The sequence below is a fragment of the Myxocyprinus asiaticus genome, chromosome 33 (assembly GCF_019703515.2).
Source record: "Myxocyprinus asiaticus isolate MX2 ecotype Aquarium Trade chromosome 33, UBuf_Myxa_2, whole genome shotgun sequence".
Lineage (NCBI taxonomy): Eukaryota > Metazoa > Chordata > Actinopteri > Cypriniformes > Catostomidae > Myxocyprinus > Myxocyprinus asiaticus.
In genome coordinates, this window is record NC_059376.1 from 12,887,576 (window position 1) to 12,911,115 (window position 23,540).

At 40.1% G+C, this 23,540-nt stretch overlaps 1 protein-coding gene across 1 annotated transcript in view; it reads right to left on the reverse strand.

Moving 5' to 3' along the window:
• Positions 1–23,540, reverse strand: part of LOC127424298 (adhesion G protein-coupled receptor A2) — a 144,123-nt gene that overhangs the window by 39,562 nt on the left and 81,021 nt on the right. Inside the window, exon 3 of the mRNA XM_051669339.1 lies at positions 2,770–2,841. Coding sequence (XP_051525299.1) covers positions 2,770–2,841 — 72 coding nt within the window. The remainder of the gene's footprint in view (positions 1–2,769; positions 2,842–23,540) is intronic.

Genomic DNA, 23,540 nt, shown 5'->3' on the forward strand with positions numbered 1-23,540 from the left:
AGGGGCGATGGTGGGGCTGGAGAGATGTCCCAGGCCAGACCGGTGAGGAGCGGTTGCCTCATCCCTGGGCAGTCCATGTCAGGACTGCCTCAAAGCCCATCTGGAGTTCTTGGGGTTGGCTAACGGGCAGGTGGAGCCGACTTCCCACGGGAGGATCTTTATCTCTGAGGCCGTAGTGCGGGCTCCAATGATACAGGAGCTGGGGCCGGCACCGCAGGGGAACGGCTCTGGCAAGAAGCAGACGGGGTGCGGGACCTCGGTGGCCTGAAGGCGGCCGGGTTGCGCCGTGGCAGGATGTGTTTAATTGCCTTGGTCTGCTTTCTCACCGTTGAGAACTGATGGGCAAAAACCTCGACGGTGTCGCCAAAAAGCCCCCCTTGGGAGATGGCCTCATCAAGAAAGCGGACTTTCTTGGCGTCATGCATCTCCACAAGGTTGAGCCACAGGTGCCGCTCTTGGACCATAAGCGTGGACATCGTCCGCCCAAGGGCGTGCACCGTGACCTTCGTCGCACATAAGGCGAGGTCGGTCGCAGTTCCTGCATCAGCCCTGGGTCGGTCCTACCCTCGTGCATGACTTTTAGCGCCTTGGCCTGGTGGACCTGCAGGATGGCCATTGTGTGCAGGGCGGAAGCGGCCTGACCCACGGCCTTGTAAGCCTTCGTAATTAAAGAGGAAAAGAACTTACAGGCCTTGGAAGGGAGCCTTGGTCAGTCACGCCAGGTGGCTGCGCCCTGCGGGCATAAATGCACCGCTATGGTGCGCCCTACCTGGGGAAGCTTGACATATCCCTTAGCCGCTCCGCCATCGAGGGTAGTCAGAGTGGACGAGTCCAAGAAGCGTGTACAGGTAGTAAATGGTGCCTTGCACGACTTCGTTAGCTCCTCGTGCACTTCCGGAAAGAAAGGCACCGGGGCGGGGCGCGGACGCGAGACGTGCTCCGAGCCCAGAAACCAATCATCCTGCCGTGAACGCTCAGGGCAGGGTGGAGGGTTCCACTTCAGCCCGATGTTTGCAGCCGCCAGGGCAAGCACGGCTGCCATCTCAGCGTCCACCTCATCCTGTGCTCTACCACCCATGGGCGGGATCTCAGAAGATTCGTCCTCTTCCGATAGTAGAAGTCCACGCTCCGATGCCGCGACCGAAAGCTCATCCTCATCGTGAACCACAAACGACACATTAAACCCGCCCTGGGGCAGCCCGCCTGCATCGCTCGATAGCTCGTCTGGACAGAATGAGCATGCTGGGGGATGGGAGGTCCACGGGGGCTGAGCCAGCAGTGCTTGCCAACCCAGCCGGCTGAGCGTCAGCCTAGGACAGACCAGGTTGGGGAGCAGCCGCAGTGGCTCCTTGCTTCATGAAGAAGGAAGTGAGCCGCGACCGCAACGTTCTCATGGGCATGTTCTCGCAATGAGAACATAACCCTTCCATTAAAGCCGCCTCGGCGTGCTGGCGCCCCAGACACTCGAGGCAGATTTCATGGGTTTCCGGAGGGGAGAGATAATGGCCACATCCAGTAGCGCAAATGCGGAAGGACATCATTAAAAAGACACCAAGCGATTGCGCGAGCTCTTTTAGAAGGAAATATACTCTTTCTAATATACTCTTTTAGCACCTGCAGACTCAAGCTGCCGAAGCGCCCAGGGAAAACACAGCACTCAACCGTGTGAGGGTGACCGCTGATATGCGCCATAAGAATCCAGCAGCATAGCAAAGAGTGAGAGTACGAACACACATGCACTCGGCTCCAAAGAAAAAATATGAATGAGTGATGCATGCCATCTCCTTTTATACACGTATGTCCGCGGAGAGTGGCATGCAAATTCCACTTGCCAATTTTCATTGGCCTTTTCTATTTTAAGCAAAGGTGATTGGGGCTCTCAAGATCGAACCCCTAGTGTAACTACATCGACACAACGTCGAGTGAGTGACAGACAGGGAACATACTATTTTATATAACTGAATCGAAATATAGTGATAAACAGCAGCAAATAACTAAATAGTTTAGTATATAAGTCACTTTAAGGCTGTGCAAATGTGTATTTATTTTCCTCAGTGCTACAGATGAGAGAGAGCATGGTTTAGCTCAGCGCATTTCATTACTGTCTCGGCTCCATTTCTGCGTGTATATATATGACCAGTGGTGTATCTAAAGGCAGTGCAGGGTTTGCAGCCTGGGGCTCAATGGGTGATGAAAACAACCTGGAAAGCGAAAATGACCAAGGGGGACCTAACCACCCACTCACCCCCACTTCCAGGAAGGGACCCCAAGGGGGACCCTAAAAGGAAAGTAAAAACAAGGGGGGCCCGACTGGTGTCTTGCACTGGGGCCTTAAAATCCAAGTTATAATACAGAATGTGACAAATGTTTTGTGGCACTACAATATTCTATGAGAAATTTAGCTAGTTACTGGAAAAGCTACACTATTGTGAAAATAGCTGAGCTACTGACACGCTACTAAAAATGTAGTTAAGTTAGTAGCATCACTACTTTTAGTTAACTACTCCCCAACACTAATATCTATATTCAGCCGACATACAGTATTTACACAATGTTAAAATTCCTTGACCTTTCCATGATTTTCATGACCATGGATGATGTTAAATATAGAGCTTTATGAATAACAGGGGCCTAAATGACTGAATAAACCGTGAAAATCTGCAGAGCTTTACACAGGCGCGTTATGTAAGTTTAAAAGTAACTGGTGTCCAGTTACTGTAATAAAGAGTGAATATAAGCTTTATAAACTGATTTTAAGATTGCACTCACAGTTTTCGAAGAGCTGTGAGACCTAGAAAGGCTCCAGGCATGATTGTGCTGATCAAGTTATTCCTGAGATCCCTGTAGGAAAAGACAAACACAGAGACTTCTGAGCAGATGTGTAAGGTATCAAGTTAAATGAAGTGTTGTACTTTGTAGATTTCATAAGGGTGTTCACAAAGTGTGCATTTCTTTTTCTTGCAACAACATTCACACTCATTTTAAATGTGGCTTTTTGAGCCACTGTGTCTGTATGTGTGTCCGCGTGCATGCGTGTATCCATGCGTGTGCATTTTGTTTGTAGACCCCCACTGAAGTCTAAAAACAACCACCAGATACCAGAATCAGCATAAAAGAACATACAGTACAGATTCACACACAGATACACACATGAAATATCAAATGCTTACAATATATTTATTTTACCTGGGCATGCCGTTGATCATAAGACCCTTGCCTTGCCCTTATCATAGTTTTTTGTGTATTGCCTCTCTTTAGGAAAGGAGGAATATTTCTGTATTTCTTACACAGTACCAGCTCTCAACTCTCAAATATGAGGCAGAACTCACAAGCAAAGAAAACAGACAAACATCAGAAGAAATCAGGAGCAATAGAAAGCAGAGATTCCCTCTTTAAACAGTGCAAGTTTTTAAACTGACACTTCCCATGATGAAGTTACACCTTCCTGAGTCAAATCGTAGATGTTAATTTCTAAAACACTTTGAAGGCTTTGAAGGTTTAGTTTCAGGTTGTCTCTCACCTGGCCCAGATATTTGCTCATGTCCATGTGTTCAAGAAATGATCAGCATATTCCCCCTCAAAATATGGACTCACACACCTATTAATGATGTGCAAATTAACCTCTAAAACCCATGGCATGTTTTTTATGTTACTGGCCAGGAGGGAGTTATGGTAATGATGAAGGTCTCGTAATGGTTCGACCATGTCTCAGCAGGCTAGAAGAGCAGAGAGTCATTTCTTTGGACAATACTCCATCTGAAAAAGGTCTTAAGATGTTTGTGACATCTATCTACAGTATGTCTGTCGGCCTAATAACCTCTCTATAATGTCTAACAACCTCTATAATGGCCTCCACTGGACCAACACTTCAGCATGATATCATTGTGCTGAAAATGGACAGGTTGACACTGGCATGACAGAATGCAGAAAAGTGCCAGCCTGTCATATCTATATAGCCTACAAATTGTTGCCTGATTGACACATTAATAGCTATCAGAGTGATTACTGATGGTGAGAGAGTGACCACAGGGGAATATTATGTTCATGTGTGTGAATTCTTCTACAGTATAAAATTGTGAATATGGATGAGCAGTGTGATGACAGAATATATAGGATATATTCTGGAATATCTCAGTATCTGCATGTAAAATGCACTGTGTGTGCCAGTAGCAGTGCTCTTGGAAAAGGAACAATAGCTGTTTCCTGGCCAGCGTGTCCTAGCCCTCATTAGCACTGTGATGAAAAGAGACACTTTACCCACTGTTTCCTCTTTATACACTCTCTCTCTCTCTCTCTCTCTCTCTCTCTCTCTCTCTCTCTCTCTCTCTCTCTCTCACACACACACACACACACACACACACACACCACAAGAGCAAAGGTCAGAGTAAAGTGTGCTCTCAGTGTGTGAAGATCAACACAACAGCTCACACAGACACTCTCTTATCGCTGGGATGCGGAATGTGGAACAGGGAGAGTTCTCTTCATAAAGTCTGAAGCACACACATACATGCACGCATGCACGCACACACACACACACACACACACACACACACACACACACACACACACACACACATACACAAACTGTATAAAGTCAGTATGGCAGTATTTTAAAGCAATAATTAAAGCAACATACTGCTGTGATCCATGAAGTCCATGAACTTCACATTTTATATTTTGAACCATTTTTGACCCATGTCTTTTAATCACTTTCAATCTATTCCAAATCTTGATGAAAACTTTACCCTAACACATTTAATTTATGACTAGATCACACAGACTGCTTTTAGTAAGGCCTTATGTAAGAAGTTGATGAAAGGTATTCATACGTGCAGATGTTTTGAGTAGAAAGCTATGGGATGCTACAATCATTGTGCTAAAAGAACAGATTCAAATATTTTAACTCCAAGTGGAGATTTGGATAAATCTTGTCGGGTGATTACAAGGGAACTCTGTCCTAACCAGGTGCAACATGTCATATTTTCAGTTTAATATAGCGTTATGTGGAGTGGGATTTTGGATCAATGAGATTCCAATGTTGACTGAGCTACCCAGGGGTGCGTTTCCCAAAAGCCTCATTAGCCAACTATGGTCGTAAGTTCTATTGTTACCAACATAGTTTAATGATTTGCTGTTTCCCTGTCCACTTCTGCATATCGCGGCACATGTTTGCTGACCGTTCGGCCCTGTTTCATGGCTGGCCCATCAGGAAAAGTCCCGGTTCTCCCTATGGCCAGTCCGCCCTGCTCACAATGAATGGAAAAGACTACGAAGGGAATAGGGCATAGGGATGATCTCTTCTGAATAGAATGTGCCCATTTAATGAGTGCGCATGTGCATTTGTGCTCAAGCCCATCGGGGAACCCTGAAGTCTGATGTAGAGCAAAACACATCTATTGCAGCGCATGTCTTCAGCTGCTTTCTCGAATTAAACTTATTTCTGATGTACATGTACATGAGCTATAATAATTTAATTTTCCCGTAAGTTTTTACTCCACCCCATGCATAACATCATTAACGACAGTTCTATGTTGTTGAACCAATGTGGTTCGAACAATGAATATGTGACATAGTTACTACGGTTTCAGGAAACATTCGTGACTAGCTAGTCAATTTATCCAAGGATGCATTTTACTATGGTGGTTAAGCAGTAAGTTACGTCGTTGTTCGGGAAATGCACCCCTGAGCAATGTGATGACAATAGAAATCAAACAAGTGACAAAATGGGTACATTTCAACTGCCAGATAAAGTGCCCCAAAGTGGATTTGAGAGTAAAGTAATTAAAGCAGCAGGGGAATGTTCAAGGATGATCAATAAAAATCAGTGCATATCTTCCGTCTGTTTTTCCATCAAAAACAGAATTAAAACTGCAGCATTTTGTCAAAAACATAGCATTCGAGTGCATGATAATTGCTTCCTTAAAGCTAGGGTGTGCAATCTTTTCCAGAAATTTTTTTTGTTATACTGGTTGAAAGTCTCTTCACATCCTGATAGCAATCAATAATTTAAGTGGTCTTAATGTAAAAAAATATATATATATCTTCTGTGGAAGGGACAGGACTTAAAAAAATGACCGACCAATCATTGCATTTGGTCCGAATGTAATGATAGGATGTCCTTCCTGTCTGTCAATCTATATTTGCATACCGCCGCGCAACTTGTTCGCGCAGACAATCACACGTCATCAGCGCAGGTTCCTTGATGCTGTGCAGAGCGAGCGCGAGAATGGAAGGCGAACCGCAGCTACCTTATGTTCCTCCTGAACCACCAGTAAAAGGAAACTGTTGCGATCGATTCCACCAACACGTCTCTCCTCCTGGCGCTTAGACTCTGCGCTGTGTGTGTGCGTGTTCATGTGTGATAGAGGAGGTGTGGCTTTGGAGTCACCTCTGAAGCAAGGGCGGGCTCTATGCTTTCAAAGCTAGCTTGCTATCTGCTAGCCTCTCTGGATTACACACCTTAGCTTTAACCACTATAAGGCATATTTGCTTAATATACTATGATAGTGGCCTAGAAAGACCTTTTTTAACATATTAAAAAACTGAAAAGCTTTTAGAAACAGAAAAGAAATGACTTAACATGTCAATTGTAAATGAATGCTTAAAGGAGATATATTGTCTTTCTCTGTGGATTGTGGCTTCGCTCTTTTGGCAAAAGATAGTGTTTATTAAAAGTAAAAATTGAGAGGTTCTCCCTGGTCGTTGTATTAGTACGTTAAGTCACATTAATAACTGTTTTCATGTTAGACTTTTAAAATGTCCAGTTAATCAAGTCAGTGAATCACAAAGTATAATGTCCCATATTTGGCTAGAAAGTTGGCAACCCTATGCACAATTATTTAACCTGGCAATTTTGTCGCCTTTTTCATCAAATATTCAATTATGGATTGTATCATGTGCACTGACAGACAGATCAAGACTGTTGCTTTACTATGCAAAACCAGCTGTGGCTCAATTATAAATGTGCATGTAAACATACCAACTGTTTACAGCTATTGAGAAAACTACTCTATGATGGTTTACTTATAGTTGCGTATTTTAACATCGAAAAAGTTACACACTTCAGCTTTAAGTGAGATTCCAAATCATAGGGAGTGTACATACTCAGTCTGAAGGGAAATGCAAATGACTTAAGGAACAATTGTAAATCATTATACTTCAAGGATGTGGTCAAATAATTTAGCCTGTCAGTCATTGCACATCACCTCAGTACTACATGAAGTTTGGCTGGTCCTGTGGGAAACATGAAGTAATAACGTTCACATAAACAATGATGAGCGCAATTCGTACGTTGCATTTTCATTCTAAAATGTAATTTTTCATCCACTAACGGTTAGTTTTAGGGTTGGGGTTTGAGTTAGGAGGCAGAGTTAGTAAAATACACATTACAGTTTTCTGTATTACATAATACAAACTTAAAATACAACTCGCATTTGGCGCCATTCTGTGGACATTGCTCACATGTGTTCATGCATTCAAAAACATTTGCAGCTTCGGCCACTGGGGGGCAGTGATTTTACTTCCTATACGTGCAGACTGAATTTCAGCAGCAGAACTTTCGACCTACTGTTGCAGAATTCACAGTGTGATAAGTCTGATAAATATGTAGGACAACGAAGGCCCCAGCATTTTTATTCAGAAGTAGTTACTGGACCAAAAAAATCATAGATACTGATGGATGCACTCTTTTAACTTGGCCCAGTAAGTAACCACTTAGAATCACCCACATTTTCTCCAGAAAATATTAAATTCTAGCTGTCTTTTACTGTTAGACAGACCTCAGAAACAAATCATTGTTGAGTTATGCAGACCATGCATTGAATTTTGTAACGAAACGTGAGAGGTGATCTATTAAACTACCATTCCATTTTGCTTTGGTTAATCAGGGTTCGAGACTGGAAATGGGCTCACTTTATAATATTTTATACACAAATTTGTGAAGTTTGTATGCCAACTGTATAAATACAGCTCAGTAGTATGAGGTTTATGGTGTCCTATGCATTACAGTGCAAGTGAGTGTGGTTGCGTTTTTGAGTGCACAAGATATACAGTATATGGGCCTGTTTCTTTGTAGATATACATAGATGTGGATGGCAGAAGGCTTTTTGATGCATGTCAATTCCTGTCCCTGCACAGAGGTTGTTTCTCGCTTCTCGCTTCTTCCTTTTTCTGTCTCTGTTTTAAAAACTGTTTTTCCCATACTGCCTGAGTCGGGGCGAGCAGAACTGACCCTGTGTAATGCCTAATAACGCACACATTCAAAGCATGTTACACAATGGGGTCCTTATTTCCCTGCCCTGAAATTTACATCGACCCACCCCTACCCAAACAGGAAATCTGGATCTGCCTGCTTTTTATTTTTCCAACTCATTTCCTGCTTTCCCTCTCCTTCCTCAGATATTGGAATAGCTTTCCTCTATCCAGTCCTTCCTGAGTCAATAGCATTTGATGCCATCATTCAAATCAAAGGAATGCTTTTGCATTTTCATTGCAATTATTGTGCATTATCACCCAAATGAAACACAAAAGATCTGAAGTTAAATATTTATAATCGGTATAAGAAGAGACTGACATCATAATCATTTTCTGCAAATATATGTCTAAAATGTCTACATGTCTATGCCCCACTTTAGCAATAAGATAAATGGGACTCACTGCATGTGTATTGATATGGATTGTTTATGTATATATAAAAAGTAAAGTAAAGCTTTTTTTTTCTTTTTTTTTCTTTTTTTTTTCTTTTTGTAGATTAAGATTTTATTTGAATGTTGAAGAGAAACTGTATATTTCAAATCCTGTGGTATGACAAATAAAAGTTTTAAGTATACAAAAAAAAATAAATAAATAAATAAAAAATCATGTAGTTTAATATTTATTGTGATGTCATAAATCTGCTTGCAAAAGTAATTATAAAAGCATTAGCAAAATGCAGTTTGAAATAGTTTTTGGACTATGGAGTATAGCATGTCACACCTGCAGAACATGTCAGCTTCCAAAAAATGTATTCCATGTAGCCATGGCTAAATTAGAACTGGCCCTTTAGGAATTAGATATTTTGCAATTTTCAACAGCTAGAATTAAATGCACATGTAATGTGAAGTCCAGATCCAGCTACATTTCCTGACCAGGATATCATTTTAGATGGAATTTCACAAAACTTATACAAAAATAGTCTATTTTATTGAAGAGATATATTTCTGTGGTTAATGCTGATTATATGTTTGTTCATTCTTGTTCAATGGCAGCTGGGAGGTGCAATGCCAAGATAAACGCTGGGACCGGAATTGTGGAAAATTACTCAATCCAGCGCTAGAAATGTGTAAACTTTCATAAATGAAGATAAATGAGTAACGGTTAAAAAAAAAAAAAAAAAGAAAGAAAGAAAGACCATTCATGCTTTTAGGATATTGCTTCAGTTTCACCCCTTAACATCTGGAGGGTGGTCAAATAATTTGAAGAGACCCAAACATAGAGGAAAACTAACATTGCCAAAACCAGTTTTCCTTTTTTCATTATCACAGAATCTGAGCCTGTCTTTCCTTTATTATTCATAAAGACCACATATCAGAACAGTGTGTGTAAGTGAGAATTCATGTAATATTCAATATTTTATTAGGTTATTCTGGACCAACCTAATAACACAAGCTCACTCACTTTAAACCATTAAGTGCCACCTATATTCAAATTAATCTCCTGACTTTCAGTTAAAGAAATGTTTCATCCAACAACACAATCAAAATGGAAGTTAGGATGTGGTTTCCGAGAGTTCCAGTACCCTAGGATCGGCCACTCACTTACAAGCACCATCTTCCATCAGACATTATGGCATCGGCTCAAACATATTTAACTTCCCTTGTGGTGCGGTCTGAAGCACGTTGCGTCAGCTGCAGGGGAGTCCTGTGTTTGCATCCCGCACTGGAACTAAAAAGTAATCATGTTCACATAATTATTGACGAGTGCTATTCGGAGGTTGCATTTTGCCCCCTAACATTACATTTTTACTCCACTAATGGTTAGGTTCGGGTTGGGGGTACAGTTTATAAAATATGCATTCCTCTTCGCTGTATTACATCCTGTTCAGTAAAAAAAAAAAAACTTCAACAGCTTCACAACTCGCTTTTGGCGCCACTCTGTGGACATTGCTCACATGTGTTCATGCATTCAAAAACACTTGCAGCTTCGGCCACTGGGGGGCAGTGATTTGAATTCCTATTTAATTCCTCCATGGACATTACACCTAGAAAATTGAGCTCACATGTGCCCCTACACCCAACAACACTTACCTCTTTGGCCACTAGGGGCAGTGTTTTCAATTTCAGTAAACAAAGCGATTTTAGCTAAAACATTTTTTTTTTTTTTAATTCAACCTACTCTTTTCAATTTCATTGTGAGACCAGTCTGCATCCAAAAAAGAAAATGCTATTATGATTTACCCACTCTTATGTAATACCAAACCTGTAGGATTTTTTTATTTGGTGATACATAAAAGATGTTTGCAAGAGTGACCATGCTACGAAGTCAGTAACACCAAACCTCATTGGTTTTTGTATCTCGTTACACTTTTGGTCATGACCTGAATGAGGTTTGATGTTAACAATGTCTCCGCCATATTAGATTCAGTGCTGCTTACATAATGATTTGATATGATTGCAAAGCTACAACTTAAATTTTATCTGTTCATCATACAAAGTGATTGTATGCCTTCACAAGACTTAGAATATGTCACATGGACTACTTTTATGACACTTTTGGGTGCTTCGTAAAGTAATAAAGTGATTCACTGTCTACTGCTAATGTAATGAATTCAGCCAAAAGGACTGTATTCAATAATTAACTTATTTCCTTTTGTGTTCTGCAAAAGAAAGAAAGTCATATGGGTTTGGAAAGACATGAGTGTGAGTAAATGAGGACAACATTTTTATTTTTTGGGTGAACTATCCCTTTAAGTACACTAGTAGAATCCTGTTTCAACTGACAATCTATATTTACTTTCTTAATGCACATTCCTGGCCTTATTGAGCACAATTATTTGGAAATCTTCATAGAACCCTGATTTTAAAGTTTACATTTGCATAAATTCCAATAAACAACAATTTAAAATATATTATACAGGAAAAGATGCAGTGATCAGTCCAAGTACTGCATGTGGGCCCGGCATACAAAAGTCTGGGAATGTAGCACTGAAGCTTTGTCACTAGGCCAGCATGAGGACAAAGAAACAGCTGTCTAACAGCACGGAGCAACATAACATCAGGGAATGAATGGAAGACAATGACAGGCTATGTGTGAATACTGCTGCATGTGGGTGGACTTTGACATCTGGATAGTCTGGGTTTTCAATAAGGAAGGAAACATGGGGACAAAATTCAAAAATTTTAACCGCGGAGAAAAAGTCAAAACTTAACTGTTAACTCAGTTCAGCTGGGCATTTCATGAACATTCCTGCTTTTTTTGGGGTGGGGAGTAATACCATTTAAACCAGCCTAAGTTTGTTTGTTGGTCATAACTGGTTTAAGATGATCTATCTGGTCTCCCTCTTAAAACCATCAAACAGACCAGCCTAAATAGACCAATTTATAAAATAAAAGACCAATTTCTTTTTTTTTTTCTTTTTTTTTTTTTTTAGCAAGATTGGTGAAAATACCCTGAAAAAAGCTCTCCTTTGCTTTTTCACCGGTTCTCTGTGTGAATGCATGCTCATCCCATCCTGCTTTTCCTTTTCGTGAAAAGCCAAGGCGCTATCGAGTCTGGCTAACAACATAAACACACCCACACTAGCACATATACACACACTCACAAACACACCCCTTGCCTTGAGTTTATCTAACAGTCACATCTGGAGTCTATCAACTCCAGCAGTCTGCCCCACTCTTCCTCACATGCTCCCTCTTTTCCTCCTCTGTCCTGCTCCTTTAACACTTTGTTCACCACATCACTACTGGATATGCAGGCCTGAGATAACTCACAAAACTGAATATTCAGAGTCCCTGCTATGAGGCATTCATTGGCCATTTCAACAGAAAAAAAAAAAAAGGGAACAACTTGAACTTAAAGGGATAGTTTGCCCAAAAGTGAAAATTCTCTCATTATTTACTCACCCTCATGATATCCCAGATGTGCATGACTTTCTTTCTTCACCAGAACACATTTGAAGAAAAATAGAAAAATATCTTAGCTCAGTAGGTCCTTAAAATGTAAGTGAATGGAGATTTCTCTTTTGAGGCTCCAAAAATCACAGACAGTCAGCATAAACGTCATCCATACGACTCCAGCGGTTAAATTAATGTCTTCTAAAGCAACACGATCACTTTTGGTGTGAAAAAGATAAATATTGAAGTGCTTTTTTCAATTCTAAATCATGCTTCCAGTCGGTAGCGGTACGCGCGTGTGACGTCTGTGATTTTTGGAACTTCAAAAGAGAAATCTCCATTCATTTTCATTTTAAGGACCTACTGAGCTAAGATATTTTTTCTATTTTTCTTCAAATGTGTTCTGGTGAAGAAAGAAAGCAAAATACGAATTGTCAAGCAGCTTCTTCTTAATGCTGCACTTTATACTTTGGGAAGTTAAAAAGAAACTCGCCACTGAACTGATATCCTTGTCCATTGTAAATACTCAGTGTAGCTGTGCACGAAGCTCCACCCACACAGATGTCACTGCCAAATCAAAACAACTTCCTATTTGGTCAATGCGACGAATTCGCCTGTCAATGTTCAACTTGACCTCTACACGAAATCCTTTAGGGAAAAAAATTTTGCCACCATAAGTCCATCGTGTGAAATTCTCGATCTGGCAGATTCCCATTGAGATGACTGTATTTGCCCATGGAATATGCGAAGATATGTGTGACCGTGCTCAAAAAGCTGATAAGTGCAATTAGTCTCTGTGACAGGGTAGAGAGCAGGGCCGGGTCGTGATTCTACACACCCCTCCTCCTAATCAGGCTGATTAGCCCGAGAGGGATAAAGGCCGAATGGAGACAGCAGTGCGACAGAGAGAGAGTTACGGACAGCTGTCCGACACCTGTGTGTGTTTGTGTCTTTTGGTTTAAGTACATTATTTAATTATTATTTATAATGTTAAGCCGGTTCTCGCCTCCTCCTTTCCATTGATGTGTTACAGTCTCGTAAGGAGTTATTTATACCTGATCTAACCCTTAAAATACTTTTGTTGGTGTAACCTAATGTATTGAGATAGATTCAGTCATATAACATTTTTTTTTTTTTTTTTTTGACTGAATAAAATAAGTTAATTTAGCTAAGTGACTCCAGCCAGGTCTCCTAAGCAACCAAATTGGCCTGGTTGCTAGGAAGGGTAGAGCCACATGGGGTAACCTCCACATGGTCACTATAATGTGGTTCGCTCTCGGTGGGGCACGTGGTGAGTTGTGCGTGGATGAATAGCGTAAAGCCTCCACACGCGCTATGTATCCGTGGTAACGTGCTCAACAAGCCACGTGATAAGATGGGCTGGTCGACGGTCTCAGACGTGGAGGCAACTGAGATTCGTCCTCCGCCACCCAGATTGAGGCGAGTCATTACACCACCACGAGCACATTGGGAATTGGGCATTCCAAATTGGGGAAAAAAAGAAAGAATTTTTTTTACAAATTTTATTTAGATGTTACCATATGAAAAAGATTTTTAAAGTTACCTGACAAAACATGTTTTACATCGATAGATTTATTTTTGTCTGAAAATAAATCTAGAACATGATCGAATCCACATCTGTTATTTTCTTGTTCTGTTTATTAGGGGAAACTGGTTAAAATCACTGCCACTGCCACTACTGTTAAGATTTTATGAGAGGGCAGTCGACCTATAGCAGTGACCAACACACACACTGCACACACTGCTCTCCCTCTTTGGTTAAGGTTATATGCTTACCTCCAATGGAAACAATGTTAATCTTACTTTCAATCAACATTATGAACCCCACATTATATTAGAAGGAAAAGGTTGTTGTATCATTTTCATACTCTCTCCTTCTTCAGCCACTGCCTCTGAGTGATTGAAGTAAACTGCTGCTTTCTTTGCATAATTTCTTTGGATGCAAGTTTGGCTGTACTTTCATTAGTCTACAATGGCTTTGATCCAAAACCCAGTGAGCTGTCTAACTAGGCAGCTTTTTAAGGCATCACAAACATAAAGGTTGTTTCAAAAGTTAGGTAGCAACCTACACTGTTTAAAGTGTTAAGCTGCAATTGTTACCTTAAAGAATATTCCGGGTTTAATACAAGTTAAGCTCAATTGACAGCATTTGTGGAGTAATATTGATTGCCACAAACATTTTATTTTTATTTATTTATTTATTTATTTTAAAGAAAAGGAGGGACAAGTCGAAATTCATTTTTGTGGTAATCAACATTATGCCACAAATGCTGTCGATTGAGCTTAACTTGTATTGAACCCAGAAAATTCCTTTAAGGAGCTAATTTTACCTGAAGTAACACTTAAAATGAGTTTTATTAGTGTAACCTAAAGTATTCAGGTTGATTCAGACATGTTAAGTAATATTTTTGATTTGAATAAGACCAGCTAAAGGCACACTCATGCTGAGTTCGGAATGGCATACTATCCATACTACTCTTACTACTTTTGCCATATGTGTCTATGCCATTCTGAACTCAGCCAGTAAGATTTAAGATGGCTCTTACTTGTCCCATCGGTCCCAGTAGTACTTGTGGTTTTGGACTCTTTACTGACACCTGGCGTACTGGATAGTAGAAGTTTGCTTACTAAGTGCTGCAGTATCACACCGAATATGTTTGTTTATCTTCTGTTTTGTTACTTTTAGTCTGTCCCTGCATCTAAAACCGCATACTATCAGAGTATGTACTGTATTTCCTTAAACAATATCCAACAAAAGAGAGTTCATCAAGAGTGGGGTATAAATGTAAGGTGATCTTTGGTCAAGAGTTCATGTTGGTCCAAAAAACAAAAAGCTAGATAACCATGGCACTCTTAATAATTAAAAAGCCTTTATCACATGGCTCAGTACAAAGGGTAAAAAAAAAACTCTACTACGTGTTTTGGCTGGGGCTTCCTGAGTGCCCAAGAATGAGTGACCTGCTCCATGTAAAATTAAAGAGCTTTTATTGGATTACTGAGATGACTGGAGTCTTCATCTCAAGTTAATGTACACAATTGTCAACATATATCAACATATATCATATATAAACTTTTTTAATTATCAAAAACTAGCTCAGTGCACCTTTAATTTAAATTTTACCACATACATTTTTAGTGTATGCTACCTTCTAAGATATCAAATTTTTTTTTAAATAAATGCTAAGGCAGCATTTCACCTTCGCAGAGCATGCAGTCTGAAGGATTGATTAAGGTTGACTTTAAATATAAGCTTCTTATAATTCATTCAATACTGAAAAGTGTCGATAAAATGTATTATATTTTTATACTTATTTGAGTACCACACCATTAGCTTAACAACAAGTCCCGTATTCCTGTTATATACGGGAATTTCTAAAATACAAAGGGATCATAACAAATGAATGATAAATCTGGCATCAGTGCACAAACCATTTCACATTATTTAACACTCAAAAGAATTAAAGCACTATTTTAAAATGGATAGTTCCCCTAAAGTCCTCTAAAGTTTTATTGAAAAGGCACACCAGCTGAATTCAGTGAGGCAAGTTGCAACTTTGCAAGGCGTCCTTAAACAATGCCTAATAGTTTTCTCTATATGTAAATAACTTAAAGCAGTCATGCCCATTGATAGTCATGCATATATACAGTATCAACCACAGTATAAGCCATATGGCAAAATCTGGCACATTTCTACCATTGCAATGTACAGTACCATCATACAGCCCAGCCCTAGTCCTGCTACAGTATCTCTCTCCCTTTCTCTCTCTCTCTCTCTCATTATTCTCATTACCTCTGCTCAAATCAGCACAGGACAGGCCACTGTGAACTGTTCACACAATCTTTAGGGTCGGTGCTCGTTAGCAGGGGCCAGCCTCATTACAGTATGTGTGTGTGTACATGTCTATGTGGCTGTGTGCTGTTTTAAGCCACAGTGCTGGTTGGAAATTTTCATTTAGTAGATCAAGGTGGGGAAAATTGGAGGAGTTGGGGAATTCAGGTGAAAATTGCTCTCTTCATATAAAATATAAAGTATATGTGCATTAGCAAGTGTGTGGATGAAAGCCAAGACAACATAACAACACACACACACACACACACACATGCTAACAAGTTCTATAGCAGCCCGCTGTGTTCTTTAAGGGTGTAAAACATACATGGCTAAACATCGCTCTCGTGGGGTGGTTTGGCAAGCTATGAAGGACTGCTTTTCTTTGAGGAGGTCTGCATTAATGAAAGAGAGGACTGTGTGAGGAGCTACCGCCTCTCCTTCTGCCCTCCGGCAATACAGTAATACTACCGCACAGCTGTTACATAGGAGGAAAATCTTTTCATAATTTTTCATAACTCTCTAAGAGTGCAATAACTACAGACAGAGCATTCATTTTGATTGCATTGCATCTGAGGGATGTGTGATTGGAAGGTCAAGTTGAAAACATTTCTGTACAATTCAATAAGCAAAAAAACAACGAATCCAAAGGGGCCCCATTCTACATTTTTAGCATTTTTCCTTTTTAGCATTTAATAAACAGGCTGTTTGTGCTACTGTACCTTCTTCTATATGTAATGTAAGACTTCTATATGTAAATGACATCAATGATAACTGGCTAACCTCTTCTCACGTGAATACTAACATGGTTCACATTTATCACAGTTTTTTTTTAAAGTATCTTTATGGTTTGAAGAAAATGTTCTTTAAATGTAGTCTATATTTCATGTCATATTCATTCATTTTTGTAAATTTTACTCTGGCTAAAATGACATATATTTATAGTCAAAATAATATTATAGTTGAAGATAATGTGTCAGAGTGTAACAGACCAAACTTTAATCAGATATATAAATATTAAAAAATTATAAACATGTTTTTAAACATTTATAAAACATATTAAAAATCATTGTTTAATATGTAAGACTAAACTACACAACCTAGTCTCGTAGAATGAACATTACTGAAACTACATTTTGAAAAATTACTTTTAGATTCCAAATTCTAAGTTTTATTGCAGATTCCTAGTGAGATGAACACTGGAGGCATTAAAACAACTGTGTGTTTTATTCACTTTAACACAAATCACAAGTACAATGGCTTTATAAAGTATAAACACTTATTTTTGAACTATTACTCTCACACTGCTATGTGTAATAGATATTGCAACACTTTTACAATAACACATCATTTGAAAAACAATACATTTTAACGCTTGTATTACAGACGAGAGTGTCATAGAAGCGACACGCAATGATGTGATTGCTTCAGAAAATGTGCTTTTCATTTCTCGTTTTGCTTTAGGTCACTATTGTTTAGGTATTGGTGAAGAGTGAAGATGTCTGTTTTAGAACACTATTGGTTAAGTTTAGGTTAAAGTTTTAGGTTAGGGAGGTACATTTTACTCATTAAAACCTCCATCTTATATTGACCCTGTTTTCGACACCATTTCACACGCTTTTGGCCCCCCCGCTGGACATTTCACTGGAAAGCCGCAGCCTGTGACGAGACAGGAGAGGAATGAGGATCTAAATGCAGCCTTTTTAATAAAATAAAAAAGGTAAACCAGGTAACTCAGAACATAATGAAACAAAACACAGCATAATACAGATGAAGACTGACTAAGAAACCAGGGGAAAACAAGGGCTTAAATACACAAGGGAAAACAAGGGAACGAGGAACACCTGGGGAAACAATGAGGGGAAAACCAATCGTGAAAAGAAACTACAGAAAGGACTACAATACTAACAGGAAACAGGAACAAAACCAGAATTTCAACAAAGTCAATACAAAAAACAGGGAATACGTGACAAAGCCCCCCTTTTAAGGAGCGGATTCCAGACACTCCAAAAAACAAAACAAAAACAAATTGTCCATGGGGTGTGGGGGAAAACAGGTAGCTTAAGGGGGCACGAGGAGCAAGGGGAGCAGAGGAACAAGGCAAAGTCATGGAGGCTTGAAACCAAGGCGGAGCTGGAAGGATGGAGAGCCAGAGTGACGCTGCAGGCTCGGAGGACCAAGTAGAGCAGAGCAGGCGGACGGCCAGGAGACCAGAGCAGAGCAGGCGGACGGCCAGGAGACCAGAGCAGAGCAGAGCAGATCAGGCAGACGGCCAGGAGACCAGAGCAGAGCAGAGCAGATCAGGCAGATGGCCAGGAGACCAAGGAGATGACCTCAAGATAGGGACTGGTTCAGGAGGCCTGGAAGGTGGCCGCAGGGCCGAGACAGGGTCAGGAGGCCTGGAAGGTGGCCGCAGGGCCGAGACAGGGTCAGGAGGCCTGGGAGGCAGAGCCGTTGTAGGAGGAGTCTCTGGGGGAGCGGGCGGAGCCACAGGTGGAACAGTCTCTGGGGGCGGAGCCACAGGTGGAACAGTCTCTGGGGGCCGTGGGAGGCTCGAGACAAAGAGTCCTGGATGAATAGGAAATGACCTCCATGGTCACGAACATGGGAAGAGACTCAGGAACCACCTCTGTGGTCGTGGGCAGAGACTCGGAAACGACCTCCATGGTTGTGAACATGGGATGAAACTCGGGAACTACCTCAGTGGTCGTGTACATGGGAAAAGACTCGGGAATGACCACTGTGGTCGTGGGCATGGGAGGAGACTTGGAAACGACCTCCGTGGTCATGTACATGGGAGGAGACTTGGGAATGGAAACTTTTCTTCTCTTCCTCCTCCTCCTCCTCCTCCTCCTCCTCCTCTGGATGGCCAAAGTTGGCAACGCTGGCTCTGGGACGGGCGAGGCTGGCAAGGCTAGCTCTGGGACAGGCGAGGCTGGCAACTCGTTGGCCGTGGCAGGCGTGGGCATTGGCTTGTTGACCGTGGCAGGCGTGGGCGCCTGCTCGTTGACCATGGCAGGCGTGGGCACAGACAATTTTTGAGGTAGGGGCTTCATGGACCTACGCACCGACGTCAGTGGCAGATCATACAACTTGGAGACAGGGGCCGTGGAAGGCTTCGAGACAGGGGCCGTGGATGCAGGTTTTGGCCCGGGGTTCCCGCCATAATCCACTGTATAAGGGGAACCACTATGTTCCAGAGCCTTCTCCATATAATCGCAGAGCGTCCAGTGAGGATCAGCCGGAGGCGAGTTCCCTCAGTGAACTATTCAGACCGGCCCAGAAGAAAACCACCAGAGAGTGGTCTGGATAGTGCACTACATTTGCCAGCTCTAAAAACTCAGGGGCGTAATCCTCAACTGGACGGTCCCCTTGATGAAGGAGCAGAATCCTGACAGCCGCTAGATCCATTTCTTGGTCAGTCTTTCTGTGACGAGACAGGGGAGGAATGAGGATCTAAATGCAGCCTTTTTAATACAATAAAGGTAAACCAGGTAACTCAGAACATAATGAAACAAAACACAGGGAACAAAGCACAGCATAATACAGATGAAGACTGACAAAGAAACCAGGGGAAAACAAGGGCTTAAATACACAAGGGAAAACAAGGGAACGAGGAACACCTGGGGAAACAATCAGGGGAAAATCAATCATGAAAAGAAACTACAAAGGACTACAATACTAACAGGAAACAGGAAACAGGAACTAAACCAGAATTTCAACATAGAAGTCAATACAAAAAACAGGGAATATGTGACACAGCCAGAAAGGATGAAATTTCATTTAGTAAAAATGTCGCCGCAGTCACATGTTAATACATTCATGGTTCTGGTAAATAACTGGTGATTTTTGTATGAGACATTCTTGCAGCTCAGTTTCCATAAATGGTCTAGGTGGACTGGGAGCTTAGCATTGTGAATGTTAGAGTACTGTATATTAACATAAAACATAGTAAACTGAACTAATTTTTTTTAAGGAGCAAGTAGAATAAACTTTTTGGTTGAGCCAATGTTGTTACTGCATGATGAAGAGATTGCAATTCCATCTGATACCGATAGTGGTGGAGAAATTACATTCTTAATATTTAAACAAATCATGTCCATGAGTTCACTTTTTTATCCAAGAATTAAGTATTGCTGCAACAAAGAGACATTGATTAATTAAACCAGTGGTGTTTCAGACACATCCACCTGGCCTTTATTTTTAGGCCTACCTTTGCATTTATGCTGGTCTTTAGATTGCTTATGTAAGCTCCTAAAGTTATTTAGTGAACAGCACTGAGCGGTTTTCATTTTTACTTGTCAGTACTGTTGTTTGATTAACAGTCCCTATTTACCAACTTCATATGTACATATATAATATGTAGTGTAATTCTCTGTAGTCTTCAGGTGAATGAAATTAGTAAATTCCATGTGCTCCCTTTTGTTTTACCCCAATATTGGTTATTAAAGCTGCTCAAGAACAGCACATGTAATGTTTTAATTTACTGTACCCGCATAAGGTGGCTTTTTGTTCAGTCCAGCCATCGACCTAAAGGGAGTTTGACACCCCTGAATTAAACCAAACAATCTCTCATTGTCCTGTTCAAACGTTTCACTTACTTATGTGCAATTTCACAGGAACACGTCTTAAGAATAAAGAGAGAGAGCGAGAGAGAGAGAGAGAGAGAGAGAGAGAGAGAGAGAGAGAGAGAAAGAGCTGTTTAGAGAATATTTAGATCCTTGAAGCAAAGCCAAAACAGTTTGAGAGAGATTTCCATAATAGGATGCACGGCACACAACATATGAGGAGAGAAACACGGCCAGACAAGAAAAGACAAATTGGTGTAGTTTTTTTTTCTTCTGTCATATCAATAACATACTGTACGTGTCATGATGAAGAATGCCTTGACATCACCTTCAGTGAAATACTGCTTTGCCGACAACACACCCTTTTAATTGAAAGAGACACAGAGAGAGTAAAATGCATAAATGTATCAGTAGTGTTATTAGTATTTATATAACAACACTCATCCCAAACGTGAATTTCAACGAATCCCAGCAGCACGCCATACACACACACACACACACACACACATATGTTGGTGCAGCTATCCTTATGAGGACTCTCCATAGACAGAATTATTTTTATACTGTACAAACTATAGATTCTATCCCCTAACCCTAACCTAAACCTAACCCTCACAAAAAACTTTCTGCATTTTTACATTTTCAAAATAACATCGTTTAGTATGTTTTTAAAGCAATTTGAATTATGGGGACACTAGAAATGTCCTCATAAACCACAATTATAGCATAATACCCTTGTAATTACCAGTTTGTAACCTTAAAAAAGTCCTTGTAAACCACCCAAACCCACACACACACACACACACACACACACACACATGCACGCACACTAAAATGTTGTATCAAAACAAGAATAAACAGTGTAATAATGGAGGAATGCACACAATCATTTATCAGTGATTTAACCTTGACTTTGTACAGCATGATATATGGCAAGCCGAATTTACTTTTATTCATTCACAGGATATGAATTGTTGATATCAACAATTCAATTTTCACTAGATAAAATGCTAATTCTTGATATCAGGAATGTAACTTCTACCAGTGGAAATGGCAATTGTTTATATCAGTCATTACATTTGCACTAGTAAAACATAAAAAATGACGTCATCACTCATGGAAATACATTCTTGATATCAAAAATGGAATTTCAACTAGTAAAAACCATAATTCTTGATATCTGTAATTGAATTATTAAGTGTAAAAACTGAATTAATACACGTTGTAATATAATTTTAACTAGTGAAAATGGTCATTAAAGATATCATCAATACCTTTTTGGATATGTGCATAATAATGACGAGTGCTTACGAGTTCCTTACGTCCCTCATGAATATTCAAGTAACACCAGGCACGAGAATGGAAATGGCGGAAAAGGCGAACTGAAAGGTATGGAGCCCTACAGGGGACATGTGAGGGAAAAAGAGAACCGCTAATCCTTGCCCACAATTTTGCAGTCTCTTATAAACCACACATTTGTGTTCCCTAGTTTTTTGATCCATGTAACACATCCCGGTCCGTGTACTTTTGTGTCCATTCTTTTTTTTAATGAAATTTTAAATGAATAATGTCATTTCATCTTTATTGGTTTTAACACTGATTAATAGAAAAAGCAGATACAGGCTCGGTTTCCTGTAGCACTAAATAGAACATTAGTTGCACTTAAGTAGTAGGCTACTTAATCTCTAAGTCGTGTTTCCCAAAAGCTTCGTTATGTAAGTAGTTCGTAAAAACGTTCGTAAATTAACAAGAGCTTCTTAAGTCCATTATGTGCAACTTAAATGTATCTTTCTGACATCTTTCACAGTTTATCAAAGACAATGGGAAATTTAATCAATTGTATTAATATATTTTGATAATTGGAAAGCCATTGTAAACTATTTCAGAGGATAAAAATGTGTTGAAAAAATCACTATGAAATCAATAGGCAGTCTCCGTAGTCTGCACATGTGACGTGATAAATCTAAATTTATAAGATATGTAGTACAGTATAACATTATATTAGCCTTCTTTTATAAGCATAGTTGTAATGGCAATAGAAAGACAGTATGTTCTTCTTAAACAGATTATTTAAGAAGAAATTAGTGAGTAATGTGACCATACAGTTTAAAACTTAAATAAATATACCTAAGTAAATAATTAAAATATGGTTAACAAAGGAGATTAGAGTGAGAGTGTGCAATGAGAGATTCCCTATGTCTCTCTTCATCCTCGTCCTCTTCTTCCTTTCTCCAATGGCTGTTTCAAAATGGCTCGCCTAGTCTTTTTACAAGGCAGTAATGAATTGCATGTTGCGTAATGGCAGTAAAGATACAAGTACACATTGAAATCTAACCAGATGATTTATGAATGTTTAGATAGGCCTATGAGTAGTTCAATACTGATGCCCGTCATTTTAATCTTGTTATGTGTGGATTTGCTCAGTTTCCAGCCAAAGTAACAAAAGTTTAGGCTACGTTAGATCTCTATATGATTCATATCGTGTACATTCATGTTATCACTTTCATTAATCTCTATGACTGAGCATCAGTACATGTGAAACTCCGACTTACTAAAGCCATCATTATTTCTTTAATTAAATTCTGTAATAGTTAATCAATTTTGGTGCCTCAACAAGGTTACAAACAACTTATATGTTTGTCAGTATTTCCACATTATTTTCAATTTGAGAAAACAAACACCTGGACATATATTGGCCAAGTGATCAGCACCAATTTGGAATGGACATCTCCTGTAACGAAGCACTTAAGTTCTACTTTATAACGAGCGATCTACATGCTGGTTTGGGAAACAGGTGGTACTACATCATAAAATAATGAGCAGGGTTGGTTAAGATGATCGTAAAACCTTAAGTTGCAATGTTATCGGGAAACCCAGCCAATTATGCAGTTGTCTGTCTTTAACATCTGGTCTATACGGTCTGAATACAGACAAGATGTTACCATCACTGTATGCGTTCAACCATTACACAAAAAAAATATATAATATTTTATGGACAGCGAATGTGTTTACAACTTAATGGTAATTAAGTAAAAT